This window comes from Pseudophryne corroboree, chromosome 9 (genome assembly GCF_028390025.1).
Source record: "Pseudophryne corroboree isolate aPseCor3 chromosome 9, aPseCor3.hap2, whole genome shotgun sequence".
Lineage (NCBI taxonomy): Eukaryota > Metazoa > Chordata > Amphibia > Anura > Myobatrachidae > Pseudophryne > Pseudophryne corroboree.
In genome coordinates this window covers 315,046,921-315,069,435 of record NC_086452.1, presented here as the reverse complement: position 1 = coordinate 315,069,435, position 22,515 = coordinate 315,046,921, and the positions used below count along the sequence as shown (strand labels likewise).

At 47.2% G+C, this 22,515-nt stretch overlaps 1 protein-coding gene across 2 annotated transcripts in view; it reads left to right on the top strand.

Moving 5' to 3' along the window:
* Nucleotides 1-22,515, top strand: part of MEI1 (meiotic double-stranded break formation protein 1) — a 1,382,157-nt gene that overhangs the window by 1,190,490 nt on the left and 169,152 nt on the right. For both annotated transcript variants that reach the window (XM_063940445.1, XM_063940446.1), the window contains exon 23: nucleotides 21,791-21,901. In XM_063940445.1, the coding sequence (XP_063796515.1) occupies nucleotides 21,791-21,901 (111 nt within the window). The remainder of the gene's footprint in view (nucleotides 1-21,790; nucleotides 21,902-22,515) is intronic.

Here is a 22,515-nt window from a genome sequence, read left to right as displayed (position 1 = left end):
TCTTCAGCGAACCCTTACAGCAAACCAAATTGTCCAAAAATAGGCCGGCGGTGGCGGTTTACCGAGTACCCCACTCACTCGCCCACCTCGACCAATACGACCTGATCACACCGATATGGTGCTGGCGTACTCGATACAGGGCCCCTATGGAACCTTCTGTTTACTGGAACATATGAGGGTTACCCGCAGGACACTTACTCTTTCCAGTAAAGGTGGGGTTGTTAGATAGTTCCTGAGTGACCAGCGAACTTCCCTTCCAAAAATAAAAAATTACACAAATCACGTCAGAATGTACAAATAGCGTTTGTGACCACTTTACTCTAATGGTATTAGGTCAGATTACTAACTACTGCACACAATTACGTGCGGTACAATCGTTCAGTACATAAGCACTACTTGTCATGTACTGAAAGATCAATGGAATCGATGTTTCCGGCCGCGATTCCTTCAGCAAGAGCTTGTATGGCCTATATGGGTTCTGCACCAACACCCCAGGCGTTGTGCCTCTTGTACCTTTATAGCGGACCTCTTTGTCTATTTAACCTGTTACCTTATGACCTCCTGGTCTGTTACCGTCTGTTAATGACCTCCTGGTCTGTTACCTTATGACCTCCTGGTCGGTTACCTTATGGTCCGCTATACTCTAATGCTCAAATATTATTTAACCAGGGATGCCTCCCTAGCCACCGTATATGTCACTTACACGTATGTCCTTTGACGAGTACCCGACTTTCCTTTTGGTTCAACCTCTAAGTTATATAAACTTATGTGATAAAAACACACTCACTCAACACATGTACACTTTGTTTCTATATCTATTTCTGCGCAGAAATTTTCTTCAGCACAGCTGTGTTACCAATTAGGAGCAGGATCTGTTAAACTAAATTTCAGATTTTTCCAAAAATAGATTTGCGTTATTTACCGCGTCGCGTTATCTACCGCTGTGCGTTACTTATCGCCTTTGCGTTAATTATCGCTTTGCGCTAAAATCCAACTTTTCGTGACTTGAGCTACGTGGGCGTAACCGGACGCTACGTTGCGTAATGAACGCTGCGTGCGTCTGCCTTTGGATTGCGTACGCTAGTCTTTGTTAGTGACACGTGTACGCAAAACAAAGATCCACCGTAACACAATTTCTACTTTTATCAATGTAGATGATCCCTGATCATCTACCGCACACCACACTGACTGCCTTATCTCCCAGACAAGCCGTGTGTTGGTCTATACTTTAACTATTACCTCTACTATGAAATAACAGCAAATCTCTTTTAGCACTTTCTATCAACTATAAAAATTGGCAAACAGGAATAGTGATATACGAAATTTGAAAAAAGAAATGCAGATATATATGTATGCGTGCGTGTATACGCAAGACAGAAGAGAAATAAACAGTTTTAAAAGACACAAGCGTTTTGTTCTTACTTCCGGTTCCCGGATTCCTTCAGCACTCTTTGTCTAAGCGAAGCAGACGCTTATCCCGTCAGCACAGCACTGCGAGACAACCTCCCACCCTTTGCTGGGGGGATAATGTCTGCTGATCTACCTAGTGCAGATATGAGAAGGATAGGACGAGCCCCCAATTGACAATGTTAAATTCCTTTGTCGTATAAACAACCCTTTATGAAGTCTAAGAACACTGTACGCTGTTTACTTAAGAAGCACCGTACGGGTACGCTGGTTGCGTAACGATCGCTCCGCCGTAGGCGAGACGCTCAAGCGTCACGTTCGCTCACGGCCCAGCGATCACAGGACAGCACGTTAAGGGCTATGACTAGAGTAATGATTCGCTATGGCGTAGCGGACGCTCGAGACCACGAGGAGATCACCAGCGGCGCTGACGCTCACAACGCTATACCTTTATGTCTAAACCTTATACCAATGAAATACACAGAATACCTTAATGTGAATACAGGGTGTAAGTGCAACCTTGTGTAACCTGACTAACTACAAAGCTGCTTGAGCGTCACCGACGCTCAAGTGAACACTTAACACTATAGGAAGTACACAGATACTGGTTTAGGGTCCAAAGCCTATTAACTGTATTATATCTAATATACTTGTAAAAGGGGATAACAGTACAAATGATACACTACAATATAACAGAGACTTCCTAACCAAAATACAATACTATCTAATACAATTCAATACTAGTCTAGGGGAGGTGTGAGAGAAAAGAGAAAGGAGAGAGAGAGAGAGAAATGGAGAGAGATGAGAGAAATTGGCTCACAGTAAGACAATGATTACGGAGAGAAACTTACGCACAAAGGGTATGATCGCATGCGCCTCGATATCCAGCTCCCGGTTATCAGCAGAAAACCGTTGATGAGAGAGTGAAGTTGGATATGGTCGGCCTGCCTATTTATGCCCCACACACAATGCAATCTCATAGTCCCTACAATCCCATTGTCCATTGGACGTCGGAATTCGGCCCTGTATCATAACAAAAGGTCATAGGTTGATTCATACAGGTGGGCTGTGACGATTTCAAACAACTCAGGTGGGTGGGAAACTAGGTTTTCCGCCGCATACCCGAGTATGAGTAAATAATAGAAATGGACATAAACTTCTTATGTCCATAACTATTCGCACGAGCGATTAATACGCTCCAAACCAACACCGGAATATTGCTAATTAAATACTCTTCCGATGGGTACCAAACACTGCTGCATGACTCTTGTTAGACCCTTCCCACAATACAAAGAGGGATTCCTCAGCTCAGGGACACTCTATATTAACTAAACTTTCAGAAACTATCAAAGGGACCATGATCTACAAACTACATTAATTGTGAAAATATGTAACGATTGGGTCGCACGCTACGACTACATACTCTTTACCGTAAATACGCATACCGATGCGAGCGGGTGCACGCATCAGCGGGTATGCGCTATCACGGGAAAGCGCACGCATGCGCAGCACGGACCAGCATGAGGTGCAAATATGGCAGCGTGTATAGGGATATTTTTCTGACTTTGACAAGTAGTATAGTATTCACCTGCCATTGCAGGACACACCCCTGATTGCAATAAATACGCCCATAGGTGGAGCTAGAAAATGCCCTTGGGGCGGAGCTAGAGACGTACCTCAACGGCGCATTCTGCTGCCGCCTGGAATCTCCCTGAAACTAGTTTTCAAAAGTAGGCAAGTATGATGTAGTCACACACCTATTCACATACAGTCACACAAGCACACATTTATACACACATATATAGCAATCACACACACATACAGTGCCCTTCCCTGAATCATACTCACTGTTTTTGCTGTGCTGCTGCTCTCTTCCCCTCCATTATCCCATGCTACTGGAAAGGCACTGTGTACAGTATAGTGCTGTTTGGCCCCACTCCCTTCTTGGACATCAGGAAGCTTATTTTACAGTGCAGCAGTGCACTGCCATGATTAAAGGCAGTGCGAATGGTGGGGGTGGGGGGGGGGGGGGGGGAGGCTGGGGTAACTTGTCCCATGCCTGTGCCCCCTCTTAATCCATTTCTGCCGATCATCACAGCAAAAATGAAACTGAAAGTAAACTACAGCTCCCAGCAACAAAGGCTGCTGGGAGATGTAGTTTATTTTCAGTTTCTTCTCGATGGCTGCTGCATAGGGAGGAGATCGTTAGGGGGGATCGGCGCCCTCTCCAATCAGGCGCCCGGGTCACATGCCCCCCTAGGCCCCCCTAGTTACGGCCATGGTACAGCTCTGCTACACATGTGTTCGCACTTCGCACACTTGGACAGCTAAAATACACTCCCCCTGTAGGCGGTGACTATCTGATCGCAGCAGTGCAAAAGATTGCTTGCTAGCGATCAGGTCTGAATTAGGCCCTATTTGCGCATGCCTCCTCCTGGTTCACCTGTCTAAGCTTAAGAGGCTGCAAGTGTGAGTTACTTAGCCACTTACCTGACGATTTTTCCCTTCAAAACGGTTTATAACAATGTTGTTGTTGTTGTTTTTTTTTTTTTTAGTATAGTTTAAAACATATATTTTTTAAATATTTAAATACTATACTATGCACATCTGCAGAACAGATCTCCTCGTCAAAAACTGGGGGACACAGTGGGGAGGCACAGTCGCATGTAATCTCACCATGCCAGTTAAGTTAAAACTCAAAATGTACTATAAGTAAGTTTCTGTGATCAACTCTAAAGCCAAGAGTACTACTACAGATTTGGTGTGGGGTTTTGTGTTAGTTTCTTATATTGTGGTCAAATTTGACAAGAAGTGTACAATCAAGCAAAATGAAGGTGTTGCATAGCTCAAAAGGATAATAATGGCTGACCTTTTTTTTATACCAATAAATATCATTCCTGAGTTTTCTCTTTGTATCTCATCTTTAATTGTCACTACTACAGTCTCTATTGATCCCAGTCTGTTATTATTACAAGTCACCATCGGTGCAGTCTGATACTCCTCAACCATTTGTGCCGTTTGATACTCCTTAACCATCAGTGCCATCCAATACTCCTTAACCATTGATGCAAGTCCGATATCTCTACCATCGGTGCAAGTCCAATATTCCAGTTACCATCTGTTCCAGTCTGAAATCATAGTTGCTATTGGTCACAGACCAACATCACTTTCAGACTCTGCCTGATCCTTCCCAAGTCTCTATGCTAACCCAGGTAACCCAGACAGGGGTTCCATGGGGAAGACCACCGGTGGGGTAAGACTCCGCACCCCTGCTCTGGGTTTAGTCAACCACATGGCACTAGTTTCTGAACTCCGGCCGACCTTCTACAGGACAAGAGCAACTCTCAACTCCTATGAGTAGTAACTACATAAAGTCTTCTAGTTTCCAGCACAACACTACTCCAGTTACCAGAGACTCTGACTCAGGAGAGAGGTAGAGAGTGTGTGGGATAAATGTGAATGAGATTATCACAGATGCTGTTGCATCGAGGTGAGATTAATTTGGATGGCAGAGATAAAGAGGGTGTACTAATGGCCCGAGCTCCTGATCTACAAAAGGAAACTGCTTGGAGGTGAGGTGACAGGGAGAGGAGGGAGGGATCGAGCAGGGCTCAGTGTTGGGTTAGTAGGCCCATGGCGTGGCAGAGGTGAATGAAAGTGGGGTAACAGGAGAGGAAAGGAAGAAAAGCAGAGGGGTGGATGAGAGACAGAGAAATGGAGAGAGGAGGAGATGTAGGAGACTAAGGGGGAATTATAGAGGTGGGATCGGGGGCAGAATAAAAGGATAAGGAAGGCAAGGAGTGTTGGAGAATCTGAAGTATACCTGGACATAGTGTGGATGAGGTAAAAAGGGGTGTAAAATTGGAAATATGAGTTGGGTCTGTATGAGAGACAGAGCAGTAGATTTGCAGAAATGCAGGTGAAAGTACAGGGTTGGTAAATGTGTATGTTCAATGGCAGTAATTTTGTTTCAAACAAAATAAAACTGAAGATTATAAGGTTGCAGAAAATTAATTTTAAGGTAAGCTGTTTTAGAAAATAGGATTTTGGTTACCTACCGGTAAATCCTTTTCTCGTAGCCTGTAGAGGATGCTGGGGTCCACATTAGTACCATGGGGTATAGACAGGTCCACTAGGAGCCATTGGCACTTTAAGAGTTTGAGAGTGTGGGCTGGGTCCTCCCTCTATGCCCCTCCTACGAGACTCAGTCTAGAAACTGTGCCCGAGGAGACGGACATCTTCGAGAGAAGGATTTAACACAGATAGTGGCGAGATTCATACCATCTCACACATACAAGGCACCTCAAGCTAACTAGCTTGAAAAACTCAGCAATTGCTGAAACATTACTTACCAAGTAACAATGCAGTACATAACTAAACAAAGTTGTACTGAACCAGATAACGGTTGCAGGAAAACGAAGCGCTAGGCGGGCGCCCAGCATCCTCTATGGACTACGAGAAAAGGATTTACCGGCAGGTAACCAAAATCCTATTTTCTCATACATCCTAGAGGATGCTGGGGTCCACATTAGTACCATTGGAATGTACCAAAGCTCCCAGAACGGGAGGGAGAGCGCAGAGGTTCCTGCAAAACTGATTGACTGAACTTCAGATCATCAGAGGCCAAAGTATCGAACTTGTAGAACTTTGCAAACGTGTTCGACCCAGACCAAGTTGCCGCTCAGCAAAGTTGTTACGCCGAGACACCCCGGGCAGCCACCCAGGAAGACCCCACCTTACAAGTAGAGTGGGCCTTAACAGATTTTGGACACGGCAATCCTGCCGTAGAATAAGCACGCTGGATAGTGAACCTAATCCAGCGAGATATAGTCTGCTTTGAAACAGGACACCCAATTTTCTTTTTTCTTGGGATCATACAGGACAAACAAAGGGGGAGATTCAATTATTTTCACCCCTTTTCACACCCATTCTGTTTCTGCCCTCAGGGGCATGGTATCATTATTTCAGCTTGCTACCTCCGGAGTAGGGAGGCACCCAACCCTTTACACAGCTAAACCTGATTACTATGGGCATTATATGCGCAATAACGGAGATCATTTTAGAAGGAAATTGGGCGTGATATGTTATTTGAATCTCACCCAAAGAGTCCAATTTCCTGTGACGAGCAGTCCTCTTCACATAGATTTTCAAAGCCCTCACAATATTCAAGGACTTTGATGAAATTGAGGAGTCAGTAGCCACTGGCACCACAATAGGTTGGTTGATATGAAATGCCGACACAACCTTTGGAAGAAACTGCTGACGTGTCCGGAGCTCAGCTCTATCTTCGTGGAATATCAAGTAAGGGCTTTTACAGGACAAAGTCCCCAATTCTTCTGACACACGTCTAGCAGAAGCTACGGGCAACAATGTTACAGCCTTCCATGTAAGAAATTTGACCTCAACCTCCTGTAGAGGCTCAAACCAGTCCGACTGGAGGGACTGCAACACCACATTAAGGTCCCAAGGCAGTACAAAGGGAGGTTGAATGTGCGGAACTCCCTTCAAACAGGTCTGAACTTCAGGGAGGGCAGTTAATTGTTTCTGGAAGAAAATGGACAGGGCCGAAATCTGGACCTTCACAGATCCCAACCTCAGGCCCATATCCACACCTGCTTGCCGGAAGAGGAGGAAACGTCCCAGTTGAAACTCCACTGTAGGAAACTTCTTGTACTCACACCAAGAGACATATTTCTTTCAAATACGATGGTAATGCTTAGATGTTACCCCTTTCCTAGCCTGTATCAGGGTAGAAATGACCTTCTTCGGAATGCCCTTCCGAGCAAGTATCAAGCGCTCAACTTCTGTCAGCGTCCGGAGTCTTACCGGTACGCTGGGGCCGCGGGGCTGGCTTCCTTGGCGATGTGCGGGCAGCGGCAGAGGTGGGCTGCTGCGCCGGATCCCTTGGCAGCAGTAGCGGCAGAGAGGGGGTACGCTCGTGACGGCGGGACGCCGCTACAGTGGGTCGCTCTTGCTGAGCCGTTGCTAGGAGACCAGGGGCAGTGAGCAATGTGGCTTTGCAAAAAGGTCTGCATTACTGGGCGCCGCCATGTTGGAGACCAAGTTTTAAGCATAGTTCCTGTTTCCTGTTTCTTCCAGCCAATCCAGGGGTAGCTCTCCCTATAAAAGGGGGCTGGTTTAGGACAGGGACGCCAGTGCTTCAAGTTACAACCCTGTTGTAGGTGCTTTAGCCTGTGCTCCCAGGATTCCTGCTGTATTCTGGTTCCTCCTGATCCTGCTTGGTCGGTTCTCTGTTGCTGCTGCAGCCCTGCCGTTTCTAGCCTGGTACTGCCTGTGGAAGTGCTCCTGGAAAACCCGGTCCAGTAAGACTCTCTGGGCACAGTCGGCACCGAGTCTTCTGCCTCGTCTTTCAAGCCACACGCCACAGATCTCCTTCACTAGCCACGCCTTTGTACCACCGACCATAGCCTGCAGATTATCTTCAGCCTCGTTTTCCAAACCACAGTCCACAGTCCTTGTCTCCAGCCACGTCTTCAACCACCATCCACAGTTCCACAGTTCATCATCTACAGTCTCGTCTTTCAAATTACAGTCCACAGTTCTTCGCCTCCAGCCACGTCTTTAACTATCGTGCTCCAGCCTCGGTTCTCTACCTCAGCCCTGTACATAATAAATACTTTCCATTGACTCTCAAACCCCGCCTAAGTTCTTCATTGCTCCGTATCCCATGCGAAGGAACTATATCCAGCCCCCTTATCTGGTTCATTCACAGCCTGCTACCTCCTTGGGCAAATCTCAGCTGCCGGATCCTCAAACTTTTCTAGACGTGACAACTTCCATGCGGTCAAACATAGCCGCGGTAAGTCTTGATAGGCGAACGGCACCTGCTGCAGCAGGTCCTCCCGAAGAGGAAGAGGCTTCAGCTCTTCCTGCAAGAGATTCAGAAGGTCCGCGTATCAAGCCTGCCTTGGCCAGTCTGGAACAATGAGAATCGCTTGAACTCATGTTCTCCTTACGAGCTTTAGAACTCTTGGAATGAGTGGAAGTGGTGGAATCACGTACACCTACTGGAACACCCACGGAGACACCAGGGCGTCCACTGCCACTGCTTGTGGGTCCCTCGGCCTGGAACAATAGCGTTGAAGCTTCTTGTTGAGACGAGAGGCCACAATATCTATTTGGGGTAACCCCCAAAGGTTTGTTACCTTCTTGAACACCTCCGGATGGAGACCCCACTCCCCTGGATGGAGATCATGTCTGCTGAGGAAGTCTGCTTCCCAGTTGTCTACTCCCGGAATGAAGATTGCTGAGAGCGCCAACGCATGTCTTTCTGCCCAGAGGATGATTCTCGTCACCTCTGACATTGCAGCTCTGCTCTTCGTTCCGCCCTGTTGGTTTATGTAAGCCACCGTTGTTATATTGTCCAACTGTACTTGAATGGCCCGATCTCTTAGAAAATAGGCTGCATGAAGAAGACCGTTGTAGATGGCTCTTAGTTCCAGGAGGCTGATTGGCAGGCCGGCTTCCAGACTTGACCACCTTCCTTGGAAGGTTTCCCCATGAGTGACTGCACCCCAGCCCCGAAGGCTCGCATCTGTGGTTAGAAGGACCCAGTCCTGAATCCCGAACCTGCGGCCCTCCAGAAGGTGAGGCGATTGGAGCCACCAGAGGAGTGAAATCCTGGCCTTTGGCGACAGACGAATTCTCTGGTGCATGTGGAGATGAGATCCTGATCACTTGTCCAGGAGATCCAGTTGGAAGGCCCGAGCATGGAACCTCCCATACTGGAGAGCCTTGTAAGAGGCCTCCATCTTTCCCAAAAGGCGATTGCATAGATGAACTGACACCCGGGCTGGCTTCAGGACATCCTGGACCACTGTTTGTATCACCAACGCCTTTCCCTGCGGAAGAAACACCCTCTGCACTTCTGTGTCGAGGATCATCCCCAGAAAAGACAACCTCTGGGTTGGTTCCAAATGTGATTTTGGAAGGTTCAGAATCCAACCGTGTAGTCAGAGTAGGTGGGTCGTGAGAACAATGGACTGCAACAGCTTCTCCTTGGACGATGCCTTTATCAGCAGATCGTCCAGATATGGAATGATGTTCACCCCTTGTTTGCGGAGGAGAATCATCATCTCTGCCAACACCTTGGTGAACACCCTCGGTGCTGTTGAGAGGCCGAATGGCAGGGCCTGGAACTGGAAATGACAGTCCAGTAATGCAAAACGGAGATAAGCCTGATGCGGCAGCCAAATTGGAATGTGGAGGTACGCATCCTTGATATCCAGGGATACCAGGAATTCCCCCTCTTCCAAACCTGATATCACTGCCCGGAGAGACTCCATTTTGAACTTGAACTCCTTTAGAAAGGGGTTAAGTGATTTTAGGTTCAGAATGGGCCTGACCGAACCATCCGGTTTCGGTACCACGAAAAGGTTTGAATAGTAACCTGTGGTTTGCAAATGAGGAACTGGCACAATGACCTGTGCCTCCACCAACTTCTGGACAGCCTCTTGTAGGACAGTTCTGTCTGCCAGTAGAACTGGCAAGCCTGATTTGAAAAATTGGTGAGGAGGGAGATTCTGAAATTTCAGCCTGTATCCCTGGGACACAATATCTATCACCCAGGGATCCAGGCCGGACGATACCCAGACATGACTGAACTGTCTGAGTTTCGCTCCCACTGGCCCCACCTCCAGGCCGTGCGGTCCACTGTCATGCGGAGGACTTTGGCGTACCTGAATCAGGCTTTTGTTCCTGGGAACCTGCAGCAGCAGGTTTCTTGGATTTAACTCGACTTCCCCTAAAGAAGGTATTGGACGGTTTGGCCTTTCTAGGCTTGTTAGGCCAAAAGGACTGTGATGCTGATGAAGAGAAGGATTTCCTAGGAGCAGGTGCAGCTGAGGGAAGAAACGGAGACTAACCCGCTGTAGCCGTGGATATCCATGCATCCAAAGCTTCCCCGACGAGCTGAAACAGACATGGAAGAGATTCCCGCAGCCATGGAACCCAGGTCTTTCATGGATTCTACCATAAAACCTGCTGAATCGTGAATGTTACGCAAAAACTATTCAACATCACCCTTCGTATCCATATCCTCAAGTAAGGTGTCTGACCACTTTACTATAGCTTTTGCAATCCATGCACTAGCAATAGTGGGACGTAATATGGCTCCTGAAGTGGTGTACATTGATTTAAGTGTATTATCAATTTTACGATCATGCGGCTCCTTTAAGGCAGTAGATCCCGGAACAGGTAAAACCACCTTTTTGAGAGTCTGGACACAGATGCGTCAACAATTGGTGTGTTTTCCCATTTTTTTCTATCCTCCTCAGGGAAAAGGAATGCCACCTGGACCCTTTTAGGGATCTGGAATTTTTTCGGGATCTGGATTTTTTTCTCAGGGTTTTACCATGCTTTCTCAAATATAGCATTTAATTCCTTTGACGCAGGGAAGGTTAGTGAGGCTTTCTTATTTTCAGTGTAAAAAGCCTCTTCAACCTGCTCAGGTGTGGTATCATTAATATTCAACACATCCCTGATAGCCTCTATTATCAATTGCACCCCCTTTGCAAGAGAGGCAGACCCCCGCAACATATCCCCATTATCGTCTGTGGTGTCAGAATCGGTATCCGTGTCATCTTGCATGACATGAACAAGCGCACGTTTGTGGGGGTATATAGCGGAGCGTCCTGAGGTACCAGAATCGGGCCATACTGCCATAGAGTTCTGTAATACCTGGGTTGCAGATTCATTACTTGCAACCCTGTCTGAAATCTGAGAAATCCAAGATTTGATAGAGAAAAACCACTCAGTTTCCCTTGCTGGAATCTGTGCTAAACCAGTGCTATCCTGATCACATGGAATGAGATCATCCTGGGAGGACATATCCTCCGCAGCATATCACACAGTGCCCCTGGACATAGCTAAAGGAGACCACCAAACACTCCACACTGTTATGATTCCAGCACTCCTGACCGGAGGAGATTTTATGACAAGGACCAGAGCGCTGGAATGGAATGCAGGTAACGGGAGCAGGGAAGACTAGTTGCCCCTGGCGCCCTAACTCTATTGTCTCACCCGTGCTATCGGAAATCCCCTGCGAGACTATGGTTTCTTGAGCCCCTGGCAGCCACGTTTGAAGGGCGGATTATGTCTGCCCAACTCCGGTGCCCCCCGGTCTTAGTGAGAGACAAAGGGAAATCCGAGGAAGGATGATAACAAGAGGACCTCTGACTGACAACAGGCCAGGGGCAACAAGCTAACTAACAAAAACAGAAGTATGTGCGGAAACCCGCCAGGGAAAAGGACAACCAAAATCCACTTGTCCAATACTCCTACCCAGCACCGCCGGATACCAGAGTGGACCTGTGGAAGCGGAACCCTCCGCAAAATGCTCCAAAACACAAATAATAAATAATAAAGCGGACAAGCCGCAACACACGGCAAGGCCGCGACTCACGAACACCACTGGATGTTATATGGTGATTAGTCAGGACTCCAGGAATAAGATGACAAACTTCCGAGTTCAGGACTTCCGAATACTGGAATGACCGGATACAGCAAGACTGGAACAGACTCTCAGCAAACAGAAACAGCATGCAGGAAGCTATTACCGGCGTCTGTGAGAAGCCCTGGGAGTGTATTTAACAAGGAGTCCTCCAATCAGCTGCCAAAAGGCTGATTAGAATAAATGCCGTGCAGCTGCCTTGCTGCATGGCCAGAGAGCAGGAGAATACATTAACTCTTAAAGCCTAGCAACGGGGAACACGGTCCGCCAGTGGCGTCCCCGTTGCTAGGGTCCGTGCGGCTCAGCGCGCCCGGCGTCCAGCGTTGCCAGGGAGCCGGCGGCTGTCCGCGTACGGCGTCCCTGGTTGCTAGGCGCCGGGCCGCACCGACGAGCGGACCCCGGCGCCTAACAGTACCCCCCCCTTGAGGAGGGGTCAAGGAACCCCTAAAGCCAGGCTTCCAAGGAAACTCCCGAAAAAATGCCCTCTTGAGCCTTGGGGCATGAAGATCCTTATCCAGGACCCAGGACCTTTCCTCTGGACCATAACCTCTCCAGTGAACCAGAAAATAAAGCCGGCCCCTGGACAACTTGGAATCGAGAACCTTCTCCACCAGGAACTCCTGTTGTCCCTGTACATCCACTGGAGATCTTCCCTGAGAGATCTTCCGAGGAAATTTATTGGAAGAAATGTATGGCTTCAACAGGGAGCAATGAAACGTATTACCAATCCGAAGAGATTTTGGTAAACGTAACCGGAAAGCAACTGGGTTAACTTTTTTAATGATATGAAATGGTCCAATAAATTTGGGTCCCAACCTAACTGAAGATTGTCGAAGTCTAATGTTACGAGTCGACAACCATACCCTATCTCCCACCTTAAAATTGCAAGGACGTCGGAGCCAGTCAGAAAAAATTTTCTCACGAAAGGCCGCTTTTCTGAGAGCAAGGTGCACTTTTTTCCAAATGGCTCTGAGATGGGAGGTTAAGGTTAGCGAGGAAACTGAGGAATGTTGAAAAAAAGAATTAGCTCTGGGGTGAAAACCAAAAACTGAAAAGAATGGAGACACGTTGGTGGAGGAATGACAAGAATTATTGTAAGCAAACTCCGCCAATGGAAGAAACTCGGACCAATCATTCTGGAGTTTGGCTGAGTACAAACGCAAATACTGTTTCAATGATTGGTTAACTCGCTCGGTTTGCCCGTTGGACTGTGGGTGGTAACCAGATGTTAATGACAATCTCATCTTTAATGAAGCACAAAAACACTTCCAGAATTGTGCAACGAATTGTGGACCCCGATCAGAAACAATATCAGTGGGCAACCCATGAAGTCTGAAAATATGGCGGAGAAACAACACTGCCAATCCTTGGGCAGATGGCAGTCGGGGAAGGGCAATGAAATGAGCCATCTTGCTAAAACGGTCTACTACCACCCAAATGACTCTGCATCCAGCTGAAAGGGGAAGGTCCACCACAAAATCCATGGAAATATGAGACCATGGCCTGAGAGGGACATTCAAGGGCATAAGTTGCCCGATAGGCAAGGAACGGGGAACCTTATGCTGTGCACAAACCTGACATGAAGAAACAAACTCCTTAACGTCTTTAGAAAGACCAGGCCACCATACTGAGCGGGAGACTAACTCCAATGTCTTAGAGATCCCTGGATGCCCGGAAACTTTGTTATCATGGAACTCAGTCAAAACATTAGCTCTCAGGAACTCATGGACGTAAAGACGACCAGCAGGAGAATTTCCAGGAGCTTGGTGTTGAAGCTGTTTTAACTGGGTAAATAAATCTTGTGTGAGGCCTGCCCAAATGACTGAAGATGGAAGTATGGGAGTAACAGGACTGTTATCATGAACCGGAAGAAAACTGCGTGACAGAGCATCTGCCTTGGTATTCTTGGAACCTGGCCTGAAAGTTATAATAAACTTGAAACGAGTAAAGAACAAAGCCCAACGAGCCTGCCGGGCATTCAGCCGCTTAGCTGATTCGATGTATTGCAGATTCTTATGGTCAGTCAATACTGAAATGGTATGTGTTGCTCCCTCCAGCCAATGCCTCCACTCCTCGAAAGCCCATTTGATTGCCAGTAGTTCCCGGTTACCAACGTCATAGTTGGATTCAGCGGAGGAGAATTTCCTAGACATAAAGGCACAAGGATGTAGTTCCTGAGACTCTGGATCCTTTTGAGATAGTATAGCCCCTACTCCAACCTCCGAGGCATCAACCTCCACAACGAAGGGCAATCCTGGATTGGGATGTCTAAGGACTGGAGCCGAGACAAAAGCTTGTTTCAAGGCCCGAAAGGACAACTCCGCTTCACGCGACCAGTTGGTAGGATCCGCTCCTTTCTTTGTCAGGGCCACAATGGGAGCAACCAGGTCGGAGAAGGAATGAATGAACCTCCTGTAATAATTCGCAAACCCTAAAAAGCGCTGAATTGCTTTTAAATTGGTGGGTTGCGCCCAACTAAGGATGGCCTGAAGCTTCTTTGGTTCCATGAAAAATCCCTGAGGGGAAATAATGTATCCTAAAAAAGATACCTCCGTGACATGAAACTCGCATTTCTCCAGTTTGGCATATAGATGATTCTCACGTAACTTTTGAAGAACCTGACGCACCTGGGTAACATGTTGTTCAATAGAGTCAGAATAAATCAGGATGTCGTCTAAGGAAACGACCACAAATTTCCCTAGGAAGTCACGGAGCACATCGTTAATGAGGTCCTGGAAAACTGCTGGAGCGTTAGACAAGCTGAACGGCATCACTAGGTACTCGTAGTGACCCGACTGAGTACTGAAGGCTGTCTTCCACTCATCTCCGGACCTGATTCGGATGAGGTTATACGCTCCTCTTAGATCGATTTTGGAGAAAATCACAGCCGAACGCAGTTGATCAAAGAGGACAGAAATCAGCGGCAGAGGATAAGTATTTTTAACTGAGATTTTATTTAAGGCTCTATAGTCAATGCAAGGTCTGAGCGAGCCATCCTTTTTCTCCACAAAGAAGAAGCCTGCACTTAAAGGAGATTTAGATGACCTAATAAATCCTTTCCCTAGGCTCTCTTTAACATAGTCATTCATGTCCGCAGTTTCTGGCCCGGATAACGCATATAACCTTCCCTTTGGCAATGCGGCACCAGGAATTAGCTCAATGGCGCAATCATAAGGCCGATGGGGAGGCAGAATGTCTGCATTGCCCTTGGAGAACACATCAGCAAACTCCTGGTACTCCACGGGAATGAGTTCAGGAATTGCAGCAGCTATTCTGACTAGAAACGAAATACATTCCTTATCACAGAAGGCACCCCATTGAGAAATCTCCCCTGACCGCCAATCAATGGTGGGATTGTGAAAGGCCAGCCAAGGGTGACCCAGAACCACTGGAACTGCTGGGCAATGGGTAAGGAAGAACTCGATCTTTTCAGAATGAAGAGCTCCTACCGTAAGTAGTACAGGGGGTGTACAGAGGGAAATAACCCCATTGGACAGTGGACTCCCATCTAAACCATGCATGGTGACACTCCTACCCAAAGATAACTGAGGAATGCCTAAGGCCTTGGCCCAAGTTAAATCCATAAAGTTTCCTGCGGCTCCACTGTCGACAAAAGCCGACACCGAGGAACTGAGGCTGCCAAAGGAAACCTTAGCTGGGACTAAAAGGGAGTTATGCGAGGAGATAAGCTGCAGACCTAGGTGAACCCCCTCACAATTCACCTGGTCAAGGCGTTTCCCGACTTATTCGGACAATTACAAGCAAAATGTCCCTTACCCCCACAGTACAAACAAAGACCAGAGTTTTGCCTTCTGGCTCTCTCTTCAGGAGACAACCCGGAGAGACCCATCTGCATGGGCTCCTCTATGTCCTCAGGGATGGAATATACACACGGAGATGACCTGACCGATGCTCCTTTTTCAGCCTTCCGCTCCCTGAGACGACGATCAATCTTAATAGAAAGCTCCATGAGTTTATCGAGAGTCTCAGGAGCGGGATACTGGAGGAGACTGTCTTTAATAGATTCTGATAAGCCGAGGCGAAACTGACTGCGCAGGGCTGGGTCATTCCAGCCACAGTCGTTCGACCACCGGCGAAACTCCGTACAATAAACCTCTGCGGGATTCCTACCCTGTCTGAGAGCGCGCAACTGACCTTCAGCGGATGCCTCTCTATCAGGGTCGTCATATAACAGTCCTAAAGACCCAAAAAAAGCGTCTACTGACAACAACACCGGATCATCTGCTTTTAAACCAAATGCCCAAGTCTGGGGATCCCCCTGGAGCAAAGAAATAATAATCCCGACCCGCTGAGATTCAGTACCCGAGGAGATCGGTCTTAAACGAAAATAAAGTTTACAGGATTCTTTAAAATTAAAAAACTCTTTTCTATCCCCAGAAAAACGGTCAGGCAAATGCATTTTTGGTTCAGGAACTACCCTCGGGGAAGTTCGTAAAAGATCTTCCTGCGACTTCACCCGAAGGGAAAGCTCCTGAACCATCTGAGTAAGTTCTTGAATCTGACGGACTAAGAGCTGACCAGGATTTGGTCCTAACCCTGTTGGATTCATGAGGCCGACAATTTCTTACAAAAACTGAATAAGAAAAAATTAAACTCCGTTTAATTTTAAGTTTTGGTATGGCCGGTAATAATGTTATGATTCCAGCACTCCTGACCAGAGGAGATTTTATGACAAGGACCAGAGCGCTGGAATGGAATGCAGGTAACGGGAGCAGGGAAGACTAGTTGCCCCTGGCGCCCTAACTCTATTGTCTCACCCGTGCTATCGGAAATCCCCTGCGAGACTATGGTTTCTTGAGCCCCTGGCAGCCACGTTTGAAGGGCGGATTATGTCTGCCCAACTCCGGTGCCCCCCGGTCTTAGCGAGAGACAAAGGGAAATCTGAGGCAGGATGATAACAAGAGGACCTCTGACTGACAACAGGCCAGGGGCAACAAGCTAACTAACAAAAACAGAAGTATGTGCGGAAACCCGCCAGGGAAAAGGACAACCAAAATCCACTTGTCCAATACTCCTACCCAGCACCGCCGGATACCAGAGTGGACGTGTGGAAGCGGAACCCTCCGCAAAATGCTCCAAAACACAAATAATAAATAATAAAGCGGACAAGCCGCAACACACGGCAAGGCCGTGACTCACGAACACCACTGGATGTTATATGGTGATTAGTCAGGACTCCAGGAATAAGATGACAAACTTCCGAGTTCAGGACTTCCGAATACTGGAATGACCGGATACAGCAAGACTGGAACAGACTCTCAGCAAACAGAAACAGCATGCAGGAAGCTATTACCGGCGTCCGTGAGAAGCCCTGGGAGTGTACTTAACAAGGAGTCCTCCAATCAGCTGCCAAAAGGCTGATTAGAATAAATGCCGTGCAGCTGCCTTGCTGCATGGCCAGAGAGCAGGAGAATACATTAACTCTTAAAGCCTAGCAACGGGGAACACGGTCCGCCAGTGGCGTCCCCGTTGCTAGGGTCCGTGCGGCTCAGCGCGCCCGGCGTCCAGCGTTGCCAGGGAGCCGGCGGCTGTCCGCGTACGGCGTCCCTGGTTGCTAGGCGCCGGGCCGCACCGACGAGCGGACCCCGGCGCCTAACACACACACACACACACAGGAGAGGGCAGACAGAGTTTCCCCCCCAAGAATGGCAAGAGAGACACAGAGATTGGAGCCAACCCACACACAGCGCTTCTAACCTTGTCAGCGCCGACTGTGCACCTTAATTGGATACACAGTCGTATTGCAGCCTCCCCCGACTTCTACAACCCCCTGGTACCGTTTACAGATAGTTGGAGTTGCTGTGGAGGGACCTGTTTCTCTTGATCAGCGCTGTGCAGGCAGAAAAATGGCGCTGAACGCTGCTGGGTCCGCTCTGAGGAGAAGCTCCACCCTCAAAATGGCGCTATCTTCACGCTCTTCCACTGATTATACTGGCCTGAGGATTGAGTGCTGGCTGAGATCCGAGGACCCCGACAGACTTTGGGACCAGTGTAGGGTGTAGCGCTGGCTCAGGGCGCCCCCTCACAGTGCCGCACCATGGGGGTAATTCCTAGTTGATCGCAGCAGCAAATTTGTTAGCAGTTGGGCAAAACCATTTGCACTGCAGGTGTGGCAGATATAACATTTGCAGAGAGAGTTAGATTTGGGTGGGGTGTGTTCAAACTGAAATCTAAAGTGCAGTGTAAAAATAAAGCAGCCAGTATTTACCCTGCACAGAAACAAAATAACCCACCCAAATCTAACTCTCTCTGCAAATGTTATATCTGCCCCCCCCCCCCCTGCAGTGCACATGGTTTTGCCCAACTGCTAACAAAGTTGCTGCTGCGATCATCTCTCAATTACCCCCTATGTACCGCTGTGCCTCCCGGAGCGCAGTTAATACTGCGCTCCTACCCTGCTGTCGCCATCTTTACACTGACCCTTCGCTTTCTAGGAGGGTCGGTGTCTCACTCGCCACCGATTCTTCAGCTCTGTAAGGGGGTGGCGGCATGCTGCTGGAGCGAGCGGGGAGCGATCTGACCCCTCAGGAGCTCAGTGTCCTGTCAGCTGAGTAAGTGGCTCAGACTCCGCAGGGCGGACACTACTCCCCCCCCGCCCCCCAACCACTTAGTCCCACGAAGCAGGGAGGCTAAATAAAACTTTTCTAGGGAAACTCTGGAGAGCTCCCCTAGCTGTGACTGGCTCCTCCGGGCACATTTTCTAAACTGAGTCTAGTAGGAGGGGCATAGAGGGAGGAGCCAGCCCACACTCTCAAACTCCTAAAGTACCAATGGCTCCTGGTGGACCCGTCTATACCCCGTGGTACTAATGTGGACCCCAGCATCCTCTAGGACGTAAGAGAAATGAGAGGATGTGTGGGTAGGCAATAAAACAATGGTAATTCAGACAGGACTTTTAAATGTTTAAAGGCAAAATTACATTGATACTGCTGTGAAATCAGCTGTTTGTTAAAACTGAAAGTATAAATACAAGTAATTACAGATGAAGTTGAAAGATCTTGCAGCATCCAAAACATGGAGTACAGTGCTGAGTGTGCAGGTTATAGCATAAAACATATACAGTATAACTAGGATTATGGTCTTGTTTTAAATGATATATCACCAATTGTGTTTTGTCCTAATTGTGGACTTAACATCTCTTATGATTACTGTAGTTCTTATTGGTACTGGCCCGTGTACATCAGAAGATAAGACCTGTAGAACTGACTAGCAGGTCTTCTTGCCTTATTACATGTTACGGGTACTCAGATGCCCTCAAGACTTACGCTACTAGCAGTAGTACAGGCTTAACCTCTAACGACCAGGAGCAACTACTGATGGAAAGAACTCAGGAGAACAAGATGCATGAAAACTGCAGAGTTGCTGGGCTGAACCCAGAGAGCAGGATGCATGGGAACTGCAGAGTTACTGGGCTAAACCCAGAGACCTGGATGCACAGGAACTGCAGAGTTGCTGGGCTAAACCCAGAGAGCAGGATGCACACAGGAACTGTAGACCTGCTGGGCTAAACCCAGAGAGCTGGATGCACAGGAACTGCAGAGTTGCTTGGCTAAACCCAGAGAGCAGGATGCATGGGAACTGCAGTGCTGCTGGGCTAAACTCAGAGAGCTGGTTGCACGGGAACTGCAGAGTTGCTAATCTCCAGTGTTTGGCCTGGTTCCCAGACTGATAGTGATTTGCAGATAAACAGGTGTATCAGAACACTGGCTGATAGGCTAGGAGTACAGAGGTCCAGGAAAAGATAACACTTCTGTGCAGATTTCAGACCATACTGTTTGGCTGGGTTTGTAATCTGGGAATAAAGGCATATACACAGGTGTGTCGGAAACATTTACTGACAGGCCAGACAAACAGGTATTCTGTGCATTAATACATGCGGTGCAGATTACAGACCTCACTGCTAGACAAGGTTTGCAGACTGTGGGCAGTATTCAATTGAAGTTGGAAATGCTGTCTAGTCGGAAAAACGTCAGTGTCCGACTTTTTTAGGTCGAATCATGATTCGACCTATTCAGTGGGGCTGCCGTTTTTTCGACTTGTCAGCAATTCCGACTTGTCAGAGAACACGTGGACCGACGGATTAGTTGTGGATGTTTTGTTGGATTTGCAGCCAAATCTGACAGGTTTTAGTCCCGTTTTCGACAATGTCAATCCGACTTTAAAAAAAAGTCGGATTGACATTGTCGAAAACGGGCAAAACCAGTCTGATTTGCCTGCAAATTGAATACTGCATTGTCGGATCCTCTCCGTCGGAGAGGATACGGCATGCATTGAATAGACCCCTGTGAATGACTTGCAGATTCACAGGTATGATAGGAACCCTTACTAACAGGCCAGGTGAGCAGATATCCTGTTAGAAGGGAGCCAGAGAGTACTCAGAAAACAGAACAGAGGGACAAGGGCTCCCGCTGCGACTGAGATCCATAACCAGCAGAGAATACTGGGGATTACGTCAATTTACCAAGGAGAAAACCAATGCAAAACCAGATTCCCTGTTTGCAGACTCAATTGCAGCTGAGCTGCACACAAACCGAGCGTTTAATTACAGGCTGACTGCAGCTGAAAAACTTCCACAATACTTAAGGCTCCACTGTTGATTAGCAACAGCCAGGACTAGCAACTCAGACATCAGGCAGCAGACTGTAACAACATCGCACATAGGGGCAGATTCATTAACCTTTTTTTTAATAAAGGAATGTGAGAAAGGGTGTTTTTACACCCTTTTCACATTATTTTAGTATCACTTGAATATAATAAAGGGCTTTTGAAGCAGTTTTTGTTGCTCCAAACCCTTTAATCATACTTGCCTACCTGACCCTCACCATGAGGGAGAAAATGCTCTGTTCCTGGACTTTCCTGGTAATGTATGATTGTCATCACCTGTGGTGAGCTAGTTAATTGATAAGAAAGGTGTTTCACCACAGGTGATGGCAATCATACATTACCAAGAAAGTCCAGGAACAGAGCATTTTCTCCCTTATGGAGAGGGTCAGGTAGGCAAGTATGCCTTTAATTCACTTTTTTTTTAGTAACCAAGATCACATTTCCCACACTTAGAATGGGAAATATGATCTGCCCGAATTTACGGAAAAAAATATTGTGAAAAAATACCACAGTGAGTCCTGTGATAATTACGCCATTACAGACTCTGTACTTTTGCACAGGGACCCGGCCAGTGGGATCAGCTATGTGTGTCCAATGGACACACAAGCTGATCACTGTGTAAAAAAATAAAGTAAAAAAAATAAATAAATCATACTCAGCTACTCAGGGAACGGTGATCGGTGCAGGCTGCCGATCATCGGGGCTCCCTGCTGCTCCTGTGACCTCTGGTGCAGTAAAGTGATGCTGCAAAGCAACAGCTCAATTTAAGCACCAGAGGTCACAGCATGTTGGTGAGTATGATCAGCGGTGGAGAAGGGGGGTATCTTGGCACAGGTAGGGGTCGTTGCGACGGGGAGGCAGGTGCCGGTGGTAGCTGCGGCAAAGTCAGGTGGCATTGCTATAACTTCATGAAAAACCCACCCAATAAGGTAGCATCAGAGGGACAGAGCTTTCTCACAAGCTCTGTCTCTGCATGCAATCATTGATACATCCATGCGATCAATAATCCCCATTGCAGATTGGGTCGATTTTATCACCTCATATTTGCTCAGATGCGGATGGTGATAAATTGGCCCAATAAAATTTTTATTTGTGTGGTATTCCATGTACAGTACAAACAACACATTTGTATATTATGTTTGAAGGTTATAAAATACATGTTTCTATTGGACTAACTGTATATTAGGTCTACCCATACCTTTTTTGTAGATATACTTTACATGTATAATAGTTGCTTAACATTAATATGCTATAATAAATTAACATGTCTTTTCATTAATCACTTAGTGAGCAATATTTCTGGGAAATGTAATTCCAGCAATGTGAGCATTCTCAAGCCCGCACTCAACTTTCTACACTGTAGCCTTCATCAAGCTAGTACAAGCTGGAAGAAAAGAGGTAAATTATGTCACTGTTATGAATTCATATTTGTAAACATTGTGTGGAGTATTTATATTTTATGTTTTTTTTTTTGCATAATGATATGGTTGTGAGCTTGTGGACATACCTACAGAATTAACATTAATTTAGAGCCCAAAACCACAGTTATTTGCATTTTGTTCTACTGAGAAACTAGAATTATTACAATTACTTTACCTACTTTTAGTCTCGGGGAACTGAAAAAAGATGCATTGTGGAGCGGTACGGCAGGTGACCATGAGGAAATAGGATGATGGTGCTTATGCTTTAGTAAAAAAAAAAAAAAAAGTGTGTGTTTTAGGGTGCATTCTATGATGGGTAGAATTCCAAATTGAGCAAGGGAGTGAGTACCAGAGGCACTGTGGGATAAGTCTTGGAGGCAGATGTGAGAGGAAGTGCCCAGAGTTAAGATGAGGTGGTTGGTCAGATGAGGAGCAAACAGGGCAGCAGGGAGTGAGGACAGAGGTTGCAAATGTGGGGGATGATATGTTTTGGGCTCTTTAAAAGAGGGCAAGGAGTTTAAATTGGTTTCTGAAAAGGGGTTGGGGTACCAGTGAAGCAGATTGTTGAGCTGGAGATAGATATTATATGGA